The sequence below is a fragment of the Cervus elaphus genome, chromosome 24, assembly GCF_910594005.1.
Source record: "Cervus elaphus chromosome 24, mCerEla1.1, whole genome shotgun sequence".
Classification (NCBI taxonomy): Eukaryota; Metazoa; Chordata; class Mammalia; order Artiodactyla; family Cervidae; genus Cervus; species Cervus elaphus.
Genome location: NC_057838.1, coordinates 49873081 through 49892243, shown reverse-complemented (window position 1 = coordinate 49892243; position 19163 = coordinate 49873081). Strand labels below are relative to the sequence as shown.

The 19163-nt window shown below is 40.3% G+C and overlaps 1 protein-coding gene across 11 annotated transcripts in view; it reads right to left on the bottom strand.

The window, feature by feature from the left end:
* Positions 1-19163, bottom strand: part of CADPS (calcium dependent secretion activator) — a 473148-nt gene that overhangs the window by 349283 nt on the left and 104702 nt on the right. For all 11 annotated transcript variants that reach the window (XM_043886632.1, XM_043886637.1, XM_043886641.1 and 8 more), the window contains exon 2: positions 7838-7951. In XM_043886632.1, the coding sequence (XP_043742567.1) occupies positions 7838-7951 (114 nt within the window). The remainder of the gene's footprint in view (positions 1-7837; positions 7952-19163) is intronic.

Sequence of the window (19163 nt, the reverse complement as noted above, 5' to 3'; positions counted from 1 at the left end):
GGAGAGACAGTATAACACTGTGGCATGACCTGTAAACCATACTCCCAGGCCAGCTCTGGCATTAACTTTCTGTGTAACCTTGGGTAAGTTACCTCATCGCTCTGATCCTCTAGTATCTTATCTATACACTGAGGGAGTTGAACTATAAAACTTTGAGCTTGTCTTTTAAGCTGTAAAGTGTATACTCTTACTCATGAGTCCATTTATACTTTCTTTAGGTACTCACTGGAGGAAGGCACATGCCAGGTGCCAGGGTTAGAATGAGGAGGAAAAAGATGCTGACCGAGCCCTCATGCCTCTGTGACACTGTCCTAATCATCCCATACAAATATCATTACAACCTGGGACAAGCGCTAACCAAGGGAAACTATGCAGGTTCATGCATGCTTGTAACCAGGAAAAAATTCCAATATGTGGTCAGGAAAGCCTTCCTGGAGGAGAACTCCTTTAAGGTGAAATGTGAAAGATGGGTAGGAGAAGAATGAAAGAAGGAATAACATATGTTAACACACTGAAAAACAGTGAAAGTGAAGTCGCTCAGTCGTGTCTGACTCTTTGCGACCCCATGGACTGTAGCCTACCAGGCTTCTCTATCCATGGGATTTTCCAGGCAAGAATACTGGAGTGGGTTGCCATTTCCTTCTCCACTGAGGATCTGAGGAAATAAGAAGTCAGTGTGGCTGTGGCAGGGAGAAGTGTGAAAATGATCAGTATAAGATAGGTAGAAGAGGCCAGATGGCCAACGGCATGGGAGGTTCTATTAAGAACACTAATTCTCATTTGAAGGGCACTGGGAAGCCATTGAAAGCTTTAAACCTAGACATGACACAATCAGGTTCACATTGTCTGGCTTTAATGTGGAAAATGGACCTGAAGGAGGCCAAGAGAATAGACAGGAGGCCAGTTGAGAGACAGCTTATGAGCACAGGTGAGTGATGGTGCTAGCGATGCAAAGGGGTTAATTCTTTGCTGTCAGCACTAGTGAATATTAGAGGTGACTTTTAAACATTCACTCAACAATGAAGCCACACTCTCCTTCCATGTGTCCATAGCAGGGTCCCACAGACCTGGAACAGGACCCCATTTCAGGTTCTCAGAACTGTATTCCTTTCCCCCATAGCCCCTCCACAGCTGCTGTCTGTCATTTGTCTCTCTAACTTTAGTTAATGTCTGAGGCTCCGCCTAGACTATGTAAGTCCTCAGAAGGCAGGAGTTGTATCTGCTTTGTTCCTATTATTTTTTCCCGAGTGCCTAAGACAGTGCCTGGCACATAATTGGTGCTATGTGGAATGAGGAAAATCAGTGAATGAACAACACGAACAAAGCAGACATCTCAAAGCAGAGACCCTATGGAGATTATATCTGGATGGAGGAAAGAAGGTAAAGAAGATACCAGCAAGCACAAATACACTGGTCTCTTAAAAACAATTGACTGACACTACATTTTCCATGAGACCTGACAATAGGGGATAAGAAATGAGGAAGTGTCAGTCTCTCAGTTGTGTCTGACTCTTTGAGACTGCATGGACTATAGCCCACCAGGTTCCTCTGTCCATGGGATTCTCCAGGCAAGAATACTGGAGTGGGTTGTCATGCCCTTCTCTGGGGAAGAAATGAGGATATTAGCACATTGGTCCCAGTCAGCATCCAGAACTGGTGATCCCTGGGTCCTGCACACATTATCTGCTTTCCATAGGCCCTTCCTTTATACACAATAGCCACTAAATATATATTTGTTGTACTACTAGCGGATGGCTTTAGACAGTCACATAACTTCTATCAACCTCACTCTCCTTCACCATTACCTGGGGTCCAGCCAGCCAGCCTTCTCTGAGAAAGATCAAATTGAAAAGACTCTGAAAAGTGGAGGGCTCCATCTGTCCACAGGTAAGATACAATCGCTAGGCCCCAGAACAAAAGGAGATGGGTGGAATGTTAAGAGAATAGAGGAAGGAGGCAGAAGATGGAGGAGACAGACAAGTGCCAAAAAAGCAGCAAGACAGCCACAAGGAGAAACAGTGGCAGCAGAAAGCTAATTTTCCAGGCACATCATCTGTCTTGGCTTCTCAGTCTCGTCCGAAAGGAAGCCAGGCGGGCAACGTACTTGTGTGTCTCTAAAATGGCCCTTGAAATTCATTTGTACCAGGAGCTCTATCTGGTATTTTGTGTTTTGTTTTCTGTTTCATTTTTCAGTGGCTCTTGCAAGAGACTTCAACTCCAGGCACAGCTGTATGCGGCACATCCATAAATCCTCCCCGCTTCTCTGCCAACTCCCAGACAGGCCATAATGGGAGAGGGCAGATAAACAAATAAATACGAAATAGTGAAGGGCAGTCAATTCAGCAACTCAGCCTCATCCATCAGTCCTTCCCTCCCATTGCCAGAGCCAAGCAGCCTCAAGGTTGTTTCAGAAACGCAGAAGCGCATCGGTACTTAATGACGGTACATGCTATGGGGTAAAGCTGGCCCAGCTCCTGCTTCTCTACAGACAGGCTGAGGACACAAGGAGGACCCTCTCCTGCTCTGCAGAAGTACATCATTTCAACATAAATAAGAAAAATACCTAGATGCTAGAGTAAATAAGATTTTAAAAACCTACAACAACCAGGTTACCAACAATGTTTCAGATGACTGGCACACACACAATGGTAACCGTGGGCTCTAGTGTCAGATACCTGGGATCAAATTCCAGCTCTACCAGCTGCTGGCTTTGTCAGCTGAGCAACTTCATCTTTCTGGGCTTTAGTTTTATCATCTTTCAAATGGGAATCATAACCACCCTCCTGTGAAGGATTGGCATGGGAATTCAATGAAAAAATGAAAGTCAACTGATGAACACGCTGCTCCAAGAACGTAATAAAAGTGAACTGTTATTTTTACATTGAGTATTATACAGCCATGGAAAAAGATAACTTTTCTTTTTTATCAGCATCAAAGGATGTCCATGACATGTGGCTAAATCAGAGACTTCCAATGGTAGGGGTGAAGTGGGGTTGGGGTACAGGACTATAACTTTTGATTTTGAGAACATCACAGGTACTGTAAGAAAACTGTTTATTGATGATTGAGCTAGCACAGGCGTGACTTTTGCAGAAGCAGAAAGATGGAAAACAACTGTGAAATGAAACAAATGGGTTATTAACATTTTTTAGTTATTTTCCATCTTAATATGGAGATCAAGGAGCTATCTTTACAAGCATATATATATATATATATATATATATATGAAAATACCTGGAAAGACATATACCAAAATTTAATAGTGGTTGTCTAGCATGATGGGATTAGAGGTATTTTCCTAACCATTTCATTTCCATTTTTTCCCTATTGTCTAGTTTTATAATTGACATGTTTGACTTTCACAGTTATATAAAACACCCCTTTCTACGTGGGAAAATGACAAATTTTACTTTCACTGAGGCAAGAAGCATGTAAATTTCTAAAATAAAAAGCATCTTTGGATATTTTTTTGTCAGAAAGTAAGGGGAACCTAGGCAAATTTAAGAAACACATCTGAGGCCATGACCTATGGTAAGTGGTGGTAGGTTAGGAACAAAAGTAGTTCCCTTGCCCCCTTCTATGTCCTTTTCCCCTGCGTTGACCTTGTACCTTCCATCCCCATGTCTAGGCCCCAAACTAGGGAGTGGATTGATTCTGTAACTTTCAATCCTCTTTTATCATTTATTTCTATACAGCAGGTGGGCACTATATCACCACTCTCCCCCTCTAACCTTAATATATTCAAAATGACACTTTTCTTTCGCAGATTTATGATGAGGTTGTATGTCTGAGTGTGTGTGTTTGGAATTTAATCTTGACAGCAATTATGCAAGGAAGATCCTACTACAGATGAGGAAACTGAAGCTCAGAAGTGGCTGAGGTCCCACAGCTGGTTTGCAGCCAAACCAGAATTCACCCCCACTTTCAGACACTCAACTCATCCTCTTGCTTCTGGTCCCCAACCTTTGTGACACCAGGGACCAGTTTCATGGAAGACAATTTTTCCACAGACCGGGGAGAGGGGAATTGTTCTGGGATGGTTCAGGCACATTACATTTATTGTGTACTTTATTTCTACTACTATTACATCAACTCCACCTGAGATCATCAAGCATTAGCTCCCAGAGGCGGGGGACCCCTGCTAGTCTTAACCACTTGGCCCTCTGCCCCCTCCTTCCTTGCCTGGTTTTTCCCACAGGAATAAGTGCCTTTAGAATGGCTGGTTACTCTTTTCCGAGGCCACTGAGGAATCATAGTGGTTTTGCCTATGATTGCCTATGAAAATGTATAGCTTTATTTTAGAAAAATAGCCAGGTGTGACCTGACATCTACTTTTCTTAGATTAAAAACAGTTCAGTGATAAAGATGAAATGACATATGTCACCCTGTGCAGAGGGCCCCTGCAGGTTTTGCCTGCCAACCATCCAGCCCCTTCTGTAACAGCACCTCGGTCCGAGAACACCTTTATTGCTACACACTATTTCGCTGGGGCTGTCACTCACAGGACCGTGTGCTTCCTTTGCCAAGTGGTGAACTGGGACCTGAACTTGGCATTCAGACTTCACTTCTGGGGTTCAGATTGAGAGTGGGGAAGCATAAGAAAGGGATGGGGTTGGAGTAGATTCATACCAGTGATGGGGTAAGCATTATGTCCTGCTACCCAGCTTCCTGAGGCTAAGCTATCCTGGGTCCCATCTTTTCTCTAGATGGTTTTTCTCTTTTGATAACAAAACAACAGTTGTTGTTATTAGGGCTTAATTTAGCCACAGTCAGTTTCTGTTACTCGCAATCAAAGAACTGTGTTGGATACACCATTCAAATCTAGTGTGACAAAAACTAGCTGAGGCTTTGTTAGAGAAGATCAGCTGAAAATAAAATGAAACAAAACTAAACTCAGTCATGGCAGTGGTGCTGGCTGCAGTCCAGACAGCAGCTGTCCTGCTCTAACACGAGGCTGGTCTGCATGCCTTCTACCGTGCTCTACACTCCCTGGTCCCACCAGATGCCCCCAGGTTTCCTTCCAAGCAGGGTCTCAGTGAGGAAGGTTCTGTAAGACCTTTCCATCTGCCTCTTTTCACTGCTGTTGGGGCCAGCCTGTGAAGGAACCAAAATTAAGCAGGTAAATGGGGAGGGAGGTGAGGATGAGGATGGAGGGTGGGAGGGCTTATGTTTCACAATTTGTCTTAAAAGAGCTGAGAGTTAGAAAAATGTGGGCGCCCTGGAGAAACGGGGTGGGGGGCTCTCTGATGCCTTAGCACTGTGGCATGGAAACAGGATGAAGTTGCTGAGCTGGATCTCAGAGCATCCACCTTGGTGCCCAGCCTTCAAAGCCATCATGAAAGAGATTAAAGGATTAATCTCCTGCCCTGCTTGATCTGCTTTGCCACAGGGAACCTTGGTCTCCCTTTATCCTGGCCCGGCTCTGCTTCCAGGCCTGACCAGCTTGCAATGAACGCTGGGCAGCTGGGCTCAGACTGGGCTGGATGTGGGTGGGCACAGATGGAAAAAGGACAGTGGCTCCCCACTCCCTTTATTAAAAAAAAAAAAATGCTCATTACTACTCTAGCAGGTTGACAAAGCATTACTGTCTTTGCAAAACTGCTATTTTCAGAAACTGACTTTAGTATTAATAACTGACTATAGCAATCTCAGAACTTTTGGAGAAAAAGTTTTTGTTTTTAAATTGTCATTATCACTTGTAAACTGGGACATGTCAGGGTTGGTATGGTGGGATGGAGAGAGAGAGAGAGAATGTGTAGGGGAGTGGAGGTTGAGAATTTAGGAGACTGTCTGTTGGTTTTGCCTCTTAAGCATATATTCCCCCTTCTATTAAAAAGCATCCCAGTTTCTTAATGGGAAACCAGGCCATTTCAACACAAATGGTTCCAATGGGACTAAACCTGCACTCCAGCTCCAGAGGTGGTGTCTGTCCTGGGTCTGATCCTTGGTCTACCTGACGAGGCAAGCGCTGACATAAAAGCGACTGGATCCCAGAGGAAGGGATGGGACTCTGCAACTGGGCAGAGGAAGCGATGCTAGCTCTCCATTCCCCAAGAGTGAAAGGAGAGAGAGAAAGGGATGAGTAATCAACTTGGAGCACTCCCAAGTGATGTATCAATCCTGATACCTTGACTAGGGACCTTTGCTTCAGAGGATTAGGCTTCCCAAGAAACATGAATCTCAAGACACTCCAAAGTTTACTAATGAATACAGTAAATAATTCATACCCAACATTATTTCCTGTTACTCAGATCTCAATATTAAATATTCAGTAATTTCTTTATGTCTGTATTCTCATCAGACTAAACAGAAGCACTTTCAAATAAACTAGCCACTATAGAGGAAAATATCAGGACCACTATAGATATCATGGTAATTTCCAGAGACTCATTAGCAAATTGATGACTATTAATTTTCAAATTTAATTAATAGATAGAAATGGTGCTTTCTTGTAATTTATATCATTAGTCAAATGAGCTTTCTAATTAAGATCTGCAATCTGCAAATTTACAAACTCATGAATGACTCTAAACATGGAGAATTATTGATAAGTGTCTGCCTGGTCTCAACTGGTTTCCAGATTGTGACAAAAGGGGGATAATTGGTTTCAAGCCCTGGCAGTTTCTAAACAGAACCTTCTTAAATATATTTAGGTTATTCACTGCCATACAACCACTGTAATTGCAGATCTCATTTCCATTCTCCCTTAAATCTAACCAAAAAATATGTCACATCAGATGAAGCACTAAGTTCAACCCTTATTGGCAATCATTAACACTGTTTGTAAAATGAAAAAAAAAATTAAATCTGACATATATAAAAACAAATCACACTTCTAAAACAGATCCAAATAGAAATTTCATTGAGGAAAAAAAAGCATGCAAAGTGAGTCTGTGGATGGACCTAGCAAACATCAAAGAGACAAAGGCTGTTTACTATTAAAGGCTAATTAGCAAGTCAATTGGAGAAGGCAATGGCACCCCACTCCAGTACTTTTGCCTAGAAAATCCCATGGACAGAGGAGCCTGGTAGGCTGCAATCCATGGGGTCGCAAAGAGTCGGACACGACTGAGCAACTTCACTTTCACTTTTCACTTTCATGCATTGGAGAAGGAAATGGCAACCCACTCCAGTGTTCTTGTCTGGAGAATCCCACGGACAGCGGAGCCTGGTGGGCTGCCGTCTATGGGGTTGCACAGAGTCGGACACGACTGAAGCGACTTAGCAGCAGCAGCAAATCAATCAATAATAATTTTCACAAGATCTCATTGCAATCTTGCTCCACTCTTTCCATGAAAGAAGGAGTCAAGTGCTTAGCAACAAGGAGCGTTTCACTGAATCAATCAACGGACATTGTTAAAGCATCTACTGAGAAACACAGCACTCAAGGGCAGAATAAGCGTGTGCTTATCGACTGAGGCAGGGACACCTGTGTTTTTGTTTTAAAACAGTTTTCTATGTAAAAATTGAGTAAAGAAAGGAAAAAAGGAGGAAGGCATTTTAATAGCTATGTGACTTTGAAAAATTGACCTAACTTCTCTGGGCCTCAGTCTCTTCATCAGTAAAAGGAGAATAATATCACTGTTGTCAAGATTAAACAAGAAATGGTACGTAAAACACTCACCACTCTTCCTAGTATAACAATTTACAGTTTCCCTCACCCCTTGAACAAAATGCTCCTTTATACTCCTTAAAGTTATATCAATCACAGACCCCTTGACCCCAGGAAGGATGGCCTGTAGAAGGCCAAGGCTACAGTTCTCACTGACCAGTATTTCAGAAACCCCAGACTTCAGGTTTGCGCAGTGTTGGCATTCTTCTGTCCGGCGAACCTTACCTCATAGTAACTCTGGACAGCGTTCATGAAGGCTTCGTCAGCCACGATTTGAGTTTCCCCATTGAGGAAAGCCTGAAACCGGTCCTTGACCGTCTGCAGCTGTTGTTTGCTGATCTGTAAGAAACAGAGGAGGAGGAGATGGTGAGGCCCTTCTCTAAACAAGGGTCACAGCTACGTTATATTGAAGATGCCAGGCCCATTGGCATGCTGGAGCTGGCATGTACTGGCATGTGGAAGCTGATTGCTATATTTGCAGAAATTCTGTGAGGCAGTTGTTAAACATATCATTACTAAGAATTAACATTAATTAGAGCTAAATTATATTAAAAACAATTAAAAAGCTCAGAATTCAATGCTTCCTGATTCTTTGATTATTATCTGTGTTTTTGAGAATACTTACATCTATTGTATTTCCATGGTGGAAATGATAGATAATGGGGGTGCTACCATACATTTCTTCCCAGTTTTGCATTCAATTATTTTTTTTATTTTGAGAGATAGATATCAGCCAAGGTGGGAGTCTGTATTCTACAGAAATTAGCAAATGCTGCAAATCAGAGTTGGATTTTGTTGTTGCTGTTTCTGTTTTTTTGAGATCTGTTTTCTTGTTTTTAACACACCATTGCACAAGCCCCTCAAGAAGGCTGAAATATCCTGCTTTACAAAGATATAATAATCAAAATAGCATGGTACTGGCATAAAAATGGACACATAGATTAATGGAACAAAAGTGAGAACCCAGAAATTAACCCACATATATATGGCTAACTAATATTTGGCAAGGGAGCTAAGAATACTTAATAGGGAAAGGACAGTCTCTTCAATAAATGATGTTGGAAAACCAGATATTCACATGCATCAGAATGAAACTGCACTCCTATCTTCTACCACTTTTACACACACACACACACACACACACACACACACACTTCCCTGATAATTCAGTTGGTAAAGAATCTGCCTGCAATGCAGGAGATCCTGGTTCAATTCCTGAGGTCGGGAAGATCCGTTGGAGGAGGGATAAGCTACCCACTCCAGTATTCTTGGGCTTCCCTTGTGGCTCAGCTGGTAAAGAATCTGCCTGCAATTTGGGAAACCTGGGTTCAATCCCTGGGTTGGGAAGATCTCCTGGAGAAGGGAAAGGCTACCCATTCCAGTATTCTGGCCTAGAGAATTCCATGGACTATAGCCCATGGTGTCGCAAAGAGTCAGACATGACTGAACAACTTTCACTTTCACAAAAATTAATTCAAATATGTTAAAGACTTAAATGTAAGACCTGAAACTGTCATAACTACTAGAGGAAAAGATAGGGTAAAACTTCTTGACATGGGTCTTGGCAATGATTTTTTGGATATCACACTAAAATCAGAAAGAATAACATCAAAAATAAATAGATGAGAATACATCAAACTAAAAAGCTGTCACATAGCCAAAGAAACAATCAGCAAAATGAAATGCAACCTATGGAATGGGAGAAAATATTTTCAAATCATCTACCTGGTAAGAGGTTAATACCCAAAAGACATAAAGAACTCATATACCTCAACAGAAAAAAAAGAAAAGATTAAAAAAATGGGCAGAGGACTTGAATAGACATTTTTCCACAGCAGACATACAAATGGCCACCAAGTACATGAAAAGACGCTCTATTTTACTATCATGAGGGAAATGCCAATCAAAACTGCAATCAGTGCACACCTGCTAGAGTAGCTATTATCAAAAAGATAAGATACAAGTATCAGCAAAGGTGTAGAGAAAAAGGAATTCTATTAACTGTTACTAGAACTGGTGCAGCCACTATGGTTCCTGAAGAAATTAAAAATACAACTACCATATCATCTAGCAATCCCACTTCTAGGTATACATTCCCAGGAAAGGAAGTCACTCTGTTGAAGAGATAACTCCTTCCCATGTTCATTGCAGTATTATATATAATAACCAAAATATGGAAACAACCTACTGCCCATCAATGTATGAATGGGTAAAGAAAATTTGATATATATACATATATATTTGTGTGTATACACATGCACATACATATACATACATAATACATACATGTATTGTAATATTATCATACGTACACAGATACACACATTGGAATATTACTCAGCCATAAAAAGAAAATCCTCCTTTTGCAACAACACATAGGGACCTTGAAGGCACTATGCTAAATGAAATAAGTCAGACAGACAAAGACACATATTCTATGTTCTCACATATGCAGAATCTAAAAAACCTGAACTCATAAAAGTAGAGATATGGAGACTACAATAGTGGTTACTGGGGGCTGGGGGTGGGGGAAATGGGATCAAAGAGTGAAAATTTCTAGCCATAAGATGAGTAAGTTCTGGGATTCTAATATGTATAACATAGTGGCTATAATTTATATTACTCTATTAAGCATTTAAAAGTTGTAAAGAAAGTAATGTTACATGCTATCACCACAAGAGAAAAATGGTAATTATGTGAGGGGATAGAAGTGTTAACTAACCTTCTTGTTGTAAGATTCTGCAATATATACATGTACTGAATTGCCACACTGCACGTCTTAAACCTATATATGTTATATTTCAATCATATTTTGATAAAGCTTGGGGGTATGTATCCTGCTAAGTGCAGCATGGAAACAGACAAAAGTTTTTAAACTGTACTGTTATTCCAGGGTGTGGCATAGATAATTGGAGCAGTAAGTTATATGTTATTCTCCACCTCATCAAGCCTGCATTTCTTCCCCACTTAGGAAAGCATCCCTGAAAGATTCCTATTTATTTTTTCTTCTCCATCCCTTATCTAGCTGTGTTCCACTGTCCATCAGTCTCAGGAAGCCCTTCCCAAACCCTAGCCTATATTTGCCTGCTAAGTAATTCCAGGCCACATCATGTATTCTAACTACTTGTTAGTTACGATCAAATCTGTTAGATGATCTGCCTCTTCTTGCTATTTTGTTCACTGATGTTTTCCCAGGGCCAACTTAGTACCTTAATACATGCCAGGTATTCATGTTAAATGGATGAATGAATGAAGTGTATGGAAGATAAATTATTTTTGAACATCCTTTCATCATTTCTAATTTATCTAAAAAGAAAGTCAGCTAAAAACTTTACCCTTTTAAATGTTATTTATACAAAGGCATGGATTTCTCTGGTGGCTCAGATGGTAAAGAATCCACATGCAATGCAGGAGATGAAGGAGATCAGGTTCCATCCCTTGAGCTGGGATGATCCGCTGCAGAAGGGCATGGCAACTCACTCCAAAATTCTTGCCTGGAGAATTTCATGAACAGAGGAGCCTGGTGGGCTACAGTCCATGGGGTCACAAAGAATCGGACATGACTCAGTAACTTACACTTTTTGTACAAAGTCATACCTCCTAATTGACAATAGGATGCTGTGTCTGAAAACTGCTGCTCTAGTAGAAAGACAAGGAAGATCATTTCAGGCCCAGTTCTTTTTTTTTTTTTTTTTTTCATTTATTTTTATTAGTTGGAGGCTAATTACTTTACAATATTGTAGTGGGTTTTGCCATACATTGACATGAATCAGCCATGAAGTTACATGTATTCCCCATCCCGATCCTCCCTCCCACCTCCCTCTCTACCCGATTCCTCTGGGTCCAGTGCTATCAACCACTGTGTCATCTTGCAAAAGTGACTTATGTTTTCCAAGATTGCCAAACTTACAATTCATTGCTGGAATAGGGCCATGGTTAAATAAATAAGTGTTATCTCATCCTCAGTTTTCTCACTTGGAAAATAATCCTAATTACTCACTATTTTGGGATAGTTATAGCTATTCAGTGACATGATACAAGTTCTTTCTTTCTTTTATTTTCAAATTATGTGTTTCTATATACATTGAGAGTGTTTTCATCACTTGAGTCAAAGAAAGTCTTGCTAGTAGAAAATAAGGCTAAAAACTATAGGAGACTGAAGCCTGGTGTGGGTTTTGACTCCATTAGGAAATGAATTGAAGCAGAACAGATTTTTGAGAACAGATATACATGAAAGTTGGGGTGCTCTAGCTAATTTTTGTACTTTGGGAGAACTGGGGAATGGTGAATTTGGAGGCAGACATAGATGGCTTTCCTGGTGGCTCAGTGGTAAAAAGCATACCTGCCAAGGCAAGAGATGCAGGTTTGACCCCTGGGTTGGAAGATCCCCTGTAGAAGGAAATGGCAACCCACTCCAGTGTTCTTGCCTGGGGAATCCCATGGACAGAAGAGCCTGGAGGGTTAAAGTCCATGGGGTCACAAAAGAGTCAGACACGACTTAGAACTGAGCAGCACAAAGTAGTTAGATTTGCATCAGATTCACAGCTGTTTTGTTCTAGAATGCCAGTGGCCAATGTCAATGTAATTTTATATTTTCTAATAAATTTTCATTTTCTAGTCACATTTCAAAAAGTAAAAAGCAGGTAAAATGAATTTTCATATACTTCATTAGTCCCAACATGTCAAGATACTATCACATTGATTGTAATCATTAGAGAAATTATTAATAAAATAGTTTACATTCTTTTTTTATACTATGTCTTTGAATTCAATGTGTGTGTGTTTTAGTTGCTCAGTCATGTCTGACTCTATCTGACCCCATGGACTGTAGCCCCCCTGGCCCTTCTGTCAATGTAATTCTCTAGGCATGAATACTGGGAGTAGGTTGCCATTTCCTTCTCCAGGGGATCTTCCCAACCCAGAGATCAAACCCAGATCTCCTGCATTGCATGTGGACTCTTTACCAGTCTGAACCATCAGGGAAACCCATGTACACCTAAAGAATATGCCAATTCAGAATAACCCCACTGCAAGTGTTGAGTAGCCACAGGTAGCAAGCGTACAGCGTGGGCCTAGAGCATGGAATAACTCACTTCTACGCTGCCTAAGCTTTACTGTTCTAACCTGAGTATATTGATTATCAGTGGAGTTGTACAGAAAATCATACGTATAGTTATATATATTGAAATATCAGGCAGCAGTTGGTTTACTGATAAAAATGACATCATCACATGAATTTCTTTTAAGCAGGCTGATTTAAGTCACAAATCTTTACAGTACAGAACCAACTGAAGCATCTCACAGAATTTCTTGCTCAGAATTCCTTCTAAGTCTGGATCCACACCAACTCTGCAAGATTCGGGAGTTGGATGCAGTCAGGTGATGGGCAGGAATGGAAAGGAACACAATAAACTATGCTTTTACCTTAAGTGCTTAAATAATTAACATAAAATGAGGTGCACACAATCTAGAAGACAAGGATTGTTGACCCAAGCCAAATCCATTATCCCTCTTACCTTTTGTTAAACAAGCTGAGTGCTCATTTATTCAAGAAATATTTACAGAAACTTATTGCCTGCCTGGCCCTGGCCCTGCCCCAGGCCCTGAGACCAACAAAACACACCATTTCTCATCTCACCCACCAGGGCTAGGCCCTGGGGAATCAAAAGCAGTAAAGGATTGCCCTCAAGGACCCTGCAGTCTAGATGAAGAGGAAAAGCATACCAAAAACACACCAAAGTATGGTTTAGGGTTTCAGAGAAGAGAGATTACAGATTATAAAAATCTCAAAAACAAATCTGAAATAGATATATGTATATATGTGACTGAATCACTTTGCTATACACCTGAAACTAACCGAACATTGTGAATCAGCTACATATACTCCAATATAAAATTTTTTTTTAATTACCACAAATGGAATAGTTTATTAAAAAAAAAAAATCCCTGCCAAAAAGAGAAGGCCTCCAGGAATATTCGATTGAGTTCATAAAACTCAAGTCATGGAGCCTCACAAAACATCCCCCACTTCCCTGGATACCCCAAGCTCCAAGCAGGAGAGTTAAGGACATGAATTCTAGTATGTGTTTATGTCTGGGCTTGACACCCGCGTATCCATGTTCACTTCTTTCCTCACCATGAATCAAACAAACATTGTGTCCATTTAGTCAACTCACTGGTTGTGTCTCACTAGGCAAACAACTAATCTCTGCACACCTCAGTTTTTTATCTGTAAAATGGGGCCAATAGTGACCTCATAGGATTGTTCTCAGGGTAAACTGGGATAAGTAAAATATTCATTACAGAACCTGGAACAACATGAATGCTCAATGAACATCAGCTGCTGTGATGATTAATTCTCATCTTTGAGTCTTTGCCTACCATTCCCTCAAGAAAGCACGCCTATGGGAAAATTCATTATGTATCCACAAAATCCAGCCCATGAACTACTTCCCCAGGTGGAATTTTCTACTTGTTCATATCTTTGGTCACAACCCTAAGAGTACATGCACTGTACTATGAAGTTGTTCTGAGCACCAGTCCTTACAGGTGGGGTCAGGAGCCAGGAGTTGAAAATGTGGGCTTGGAGTCAGAGAGATGTGAGTACAAATACTAGTGATACCCCTCATTTCCAAAGTGGGTGACCTTGGGAAAGTTATTATCTCTAAGCCTTTGTTCTTCCCGTGTTGGACTAGCCAAAAAGTTCATTTGGGCTTTTCTGTGAGCTGTTATAAAACTCGAATGGATTTTTTGGCTAACCCAACGTAACATGGGGATTATAAAACCTACTTCTTAAGGCTTCTCTTCAGGGAGGAATAGGACACGGGATGATATAGCCAAGGATCTTAGCACACTCTCCAGATCAAAAGAAGAGTTGAGTGACAAGGGGTGGACCACACACCAAATGTCCATGGCCCTAAATAATGCGACCTCTGTACACTCCCAGCTTCTGGTCCCACTGTGTTCTCCACTTACTCTGCTCCAGCCACACTGACCTCTTTTCTCCTTCTCAATGCACCCTGACCTTTCTTGCCCAGAAGCCTTTGTAACTGTCATTCCCCTTGCCAGGGATGCTCTTCCCTTTCCTCTCCCCAAGCTGTCACCTTCTCACCCTGAGGACTCAGCCTACCTGGTATCTCCCAGGAAGGTCTTCTCAGCTCACCCCGCCTACCATGACACTCCCCCAAACTACTCTCTATCAAGTTGCCCTAGACCCTGTGGATTTCCTCCACAACCATTATCACAGTCAGCATATATCTTTTCTAAGATAAATTTACCTGAATTATAACCTGCATGTAGAAAAATATACACCCTAAGCACAGAGCATGAGAAATCTTCACACAGTGAAATTTCTTGTGGAAATAATTCTCTTTTCGAGATGACCTGGACCCCATAAGTTTTTGTACTTTCCCAAAGGCATTGCCCCTCTCCAAAGGTGACCTGACTTATATCATCAGAGACAGATTTTGTCTGTTTTTGAACCTGATGTCAGTGCAGTCAAGCATTATGAGATTCTGGCACATGGTTGGGGGTAGCAATAGCTTGTTCATCCTCATTGCTGAGTAGTAAAGCGTGGTATAATTTTGTTCTTTATCCATTCTCCTGTTGATGGACATCTGGACCTTGTTTCTCTATTTTATGATTCTACTAACTTTTCATTGTTTATCTCCCCATAAGAGCATTACTTGTTTCACAGGTAATGAGACTCACATCTGTCTTGTTTGCTGCTGTGCTTCTAGGGCCTGGCACAAAATGAGCTCTGATCAAATATGTGTTGAATCAATATGTAAGGTTACTAAGTGGTTAATAAATCCCAGGCACAGTGTTAAAATTGGAAGAAAAAAAAATGACCAAGGCACAATCTTAGTTCCCAATTTTCTCATAGCATAGTCAGAGATCATATTCATCTTTGATTCCTTAGTATCCTTTCACTGAGTCTATGAATGAATGAAAATCTCTCTTAGGAACTCCCGTAAATAACCAGACTAAGAACCAATCTGTAGGATAGAATTTCTCTCTGGATAAAAGTAACTGACCTACATAGGATTGAATCCTGAAGGTGACCTTGCATGAACATACCAAGATAATTGGCCAAGAGTAGCTGACTGCACAACTCTAAATAGACAAACAGGCCTCTACGAGCTGCTTATGAACAGAATCCTCCTAAAATAGAAGCCCATCTCAAAGTACTCAATATGTATGGAATCCTCTTGTGCATCAGATCAGAATTCAGAATTGAAGTAATGAGTTCCAAGAGCAGAAAACCTAAATGATGAAAGGTAATTATTGCAGAGGAAAGTGCTGCAGTGGCATTTGCTAGAACTATTCAAGCATTCTTGATTCAATCCACCTCATTAAGCGAGGCCTGAAAATTTTCCCCGCATTTCAGGCAGTATGTAATCTACTGCAACATTCTGGAGAAGTACCTAATGGGACCCATAGTGAAGAGAAAAACCACATGTTCTAAGGGCTGGTCTCAGGAGAGGCAATGTTGAAGTCAAAGCTCAGGTCAAATCTCGACCTGAATACAAGTCCTTGGGCATGTAGTTAACTTGAGTTTTCCTGTCTGTAAGTAGCAAATGATCTTATCTACTTTGCAGGGTTTTTGTGAGAATGAGATGAAATGTATAAGATAGCATAGTACATGGTACAGAGTAAGGACTCAGTGAATAAACAAAAATAAGAAGTATTACTGTTACCATTTAGTTTTCCCTTTTCCCCTGTCAATCTTTTAATCTTATTTCAATGCTCCTTTTTTTTTTCTTATTTATTCAATCACTTGAAATTACATTTACCCCTTCTTTTTCCTCCCAATTTAGAGGCTGAAAAGCCAAGTACTCTTTCCCAGCATCCTTGCAACATAGGTAGCCATATGACAGAGGCAGAAAACTACTGAGGGTCTTCTGAAAAAGCTTTTGAATGAAATTCTCATAAAAAGCAATCCATCTGGTAGTGTAACACTTTCCTTCCTTGCTGCGTCCCTCTTTTGCTGAGAATAAGGATATTTTGTCTAGACCTGTGCTGTTTATTGTGTGATCATGAAGGAAGGTTGACATTGGTACTTTTGAGTGAATATCTGTGATGTCTGTAATGAATGTCTGTAAACACCCATCTGTGGCCTTCTCATTATGTGAAAAGAAAAGGAATCACTATTTGTTTAACTCATTGTGTGTTTTCTCTTACTTGCAGGCAAATGCTTTCCTAATGGATACATGTGGCTTTCTCTAGGCATGAAAGAAAGCATGCTTCCTAAAGTGCTTATTGGTTAATATGCTTCCGATGACAGGAGCAATGTATTATGAAGGAGGGAAGAAGCAATGCTTTACTAAAAGAATGAGTAGCATTCTTTTAGTATAATAAGTAGTATAAATTTAATGAGTAACTAATATGGTAGCATTCTGACAACTGGGAAAAGGTAACAAAAATTGTTTTTGAGTGTAAAGAGAGGTTTCAATTACACACATACATGAAATCCTTCTCTAAAGTACAAGGTCAGCACTGTAGATTACTACATGAGCTATGATTTTTCTTTGTCAAAAAGGAAACTTGGGGGACTTCCCTGGTGGTCCACTGGTCCAAACTCCCAGCACAGGGGGCCTGAATTCAATCCCTGATTGGGGAACTGGACCCTATATACCACAGCAGAAGATGCCACATGCCGCAGCTGAGACCCTATGCAGTCAAATAAAAAACAATTTTTTTTAAAAAGAAATGTTTACTTCATTATAGAAAATAGGCAAAAATATCAACAAGTGCTTTAAAAACTAAAAGTTTAATCCAGAGCAATGAGGACAATGTTGATTTAATTTCTTTTCCTTGAAGGTTACCGAAGTTTATGTTGTCGGCTCATTAATTTTATTCATAAATAAAATCTCTTCTTCCTACAACTAGACTAAAGTATTTTGTACAATAAATCAAGTCTTGCTGTCAGGAAAATTAAAAATCATTCTTATCAATTTCTACATCGTGAACATGTATACAACATATCCTGAAAAAAAGATGTTAATGTGAATTTCAAGCATTTTGCTTCAGAAGAAAAATTTGAAAGGCTTCATCACATAAAAATATAGTAATTCTGAAATGAAAGTGGAAGGCACAAAATTATGGAAGATGGGAGAAGTTACAATGCAGCTGTAACTCTGATTTTCTCTTTGCGACATGGTTTCCCAAATTCAACCATTCAGGTAATGCTTTCATGAGTATGCCCTCTCTATATGCCTCTCTATATACCTCTCTAAATACTACTATTTACTTTAAATTTTGTCCCAAGTATATTTCAAATAGCTTCATTTTTAACTGAAACTTTAAACAATAATACCTGTGCAGGCACAGGCTTTATGTACTAGCTGTAGCTAACATAGGTATGTTAGCTAACATACTCTGATCTTGTATACATCTACCACATTTTTAAAAGTGCTTCTTTAGAAAAAAATTTTTTAATCTGCTATATATAAATGTTCTGGCTCAATTTTTTAAATTTAGGGCAGCAGCTGAATGTCTTTACATTAATTACTACCTGTAAAAAAAATTAACTCTGAACTTTTAAATCATTAAATAATAGAAAGACAAACCAACCGTGTTACTCCTAAAAAACTGTTGGGGCAGGAGAGAAAGAACAAAGCATTCTATGACCCAAGAAAAGTGACCTTCGTAGGAGAATTTAAACACTGATTATATTTAGTAGAAGAGAAAAAAAATTAGGAAAAGATGAATCTAGAGAATGAATCAGACTAATAGTTGGATTAAAGATGGGATGAGAGGAGGTAAAGGGTACAGTAGAGGTAGAAGCAAAGAACAGGAGGAGGAGGAGATAACTTGTCCATGCACGGCAAAGCTCTGAAAAGCTGTATTAAATGTCCTGCCCCTGAATGCACAGTTTAAAGGGAAAAAAAATTACATTTTTTCCAATTTGGAAGCACTCAGGCAGCATTCAACTTGACTTTTCTGACAGGTGGTTAAAGAAGGATGCTTAGACTCAAGGCCTCATGCAGAGTTGTTCTAGTTGCCACAGGTCTCAAATATTTTGGTTTCAAGTCTCTTTGCTGCTACTGCTGCTGCTAAGTCACTTCAGTCACTTAGTGACCCCATAGATGTCAGCCCACCAGGCTTCCCCAACCCTGGGATTCTCCAGGCAAGAACAGTGGAGTGGGTTGCCATTTCCTTCCCCAATGCATGAAAGTGAAAAGTGAAAGTGAAGTCGCTCAGTCATGTCCGACTTTTAGCGACCCCATGGACTGCAGCCTACCAGGCTCCTCCGTCCATGGGATTTTCCAGGCAAGAGTACTGGAGTGGGCTGCCACTGCCTTCTCTGTTCAAGTCTCTTTACACTTTGATAATTTATTGAAGACTCCAGAGAACTTTTCATTATACAATTTACATCTGTTGATGTGTATTGTAATAGAAATTAAAACTGGATAGTTTTAAATATTTATGAATTCATGGAAAACAACAATATATCTTCCATGTGTTAAATCTAAATAACACTTTAAGAAAATAACGGTATTTTTCCCTGGTGGCTCAGGTGGTAAAGAATCTGCCTGCAGGGCGGGAG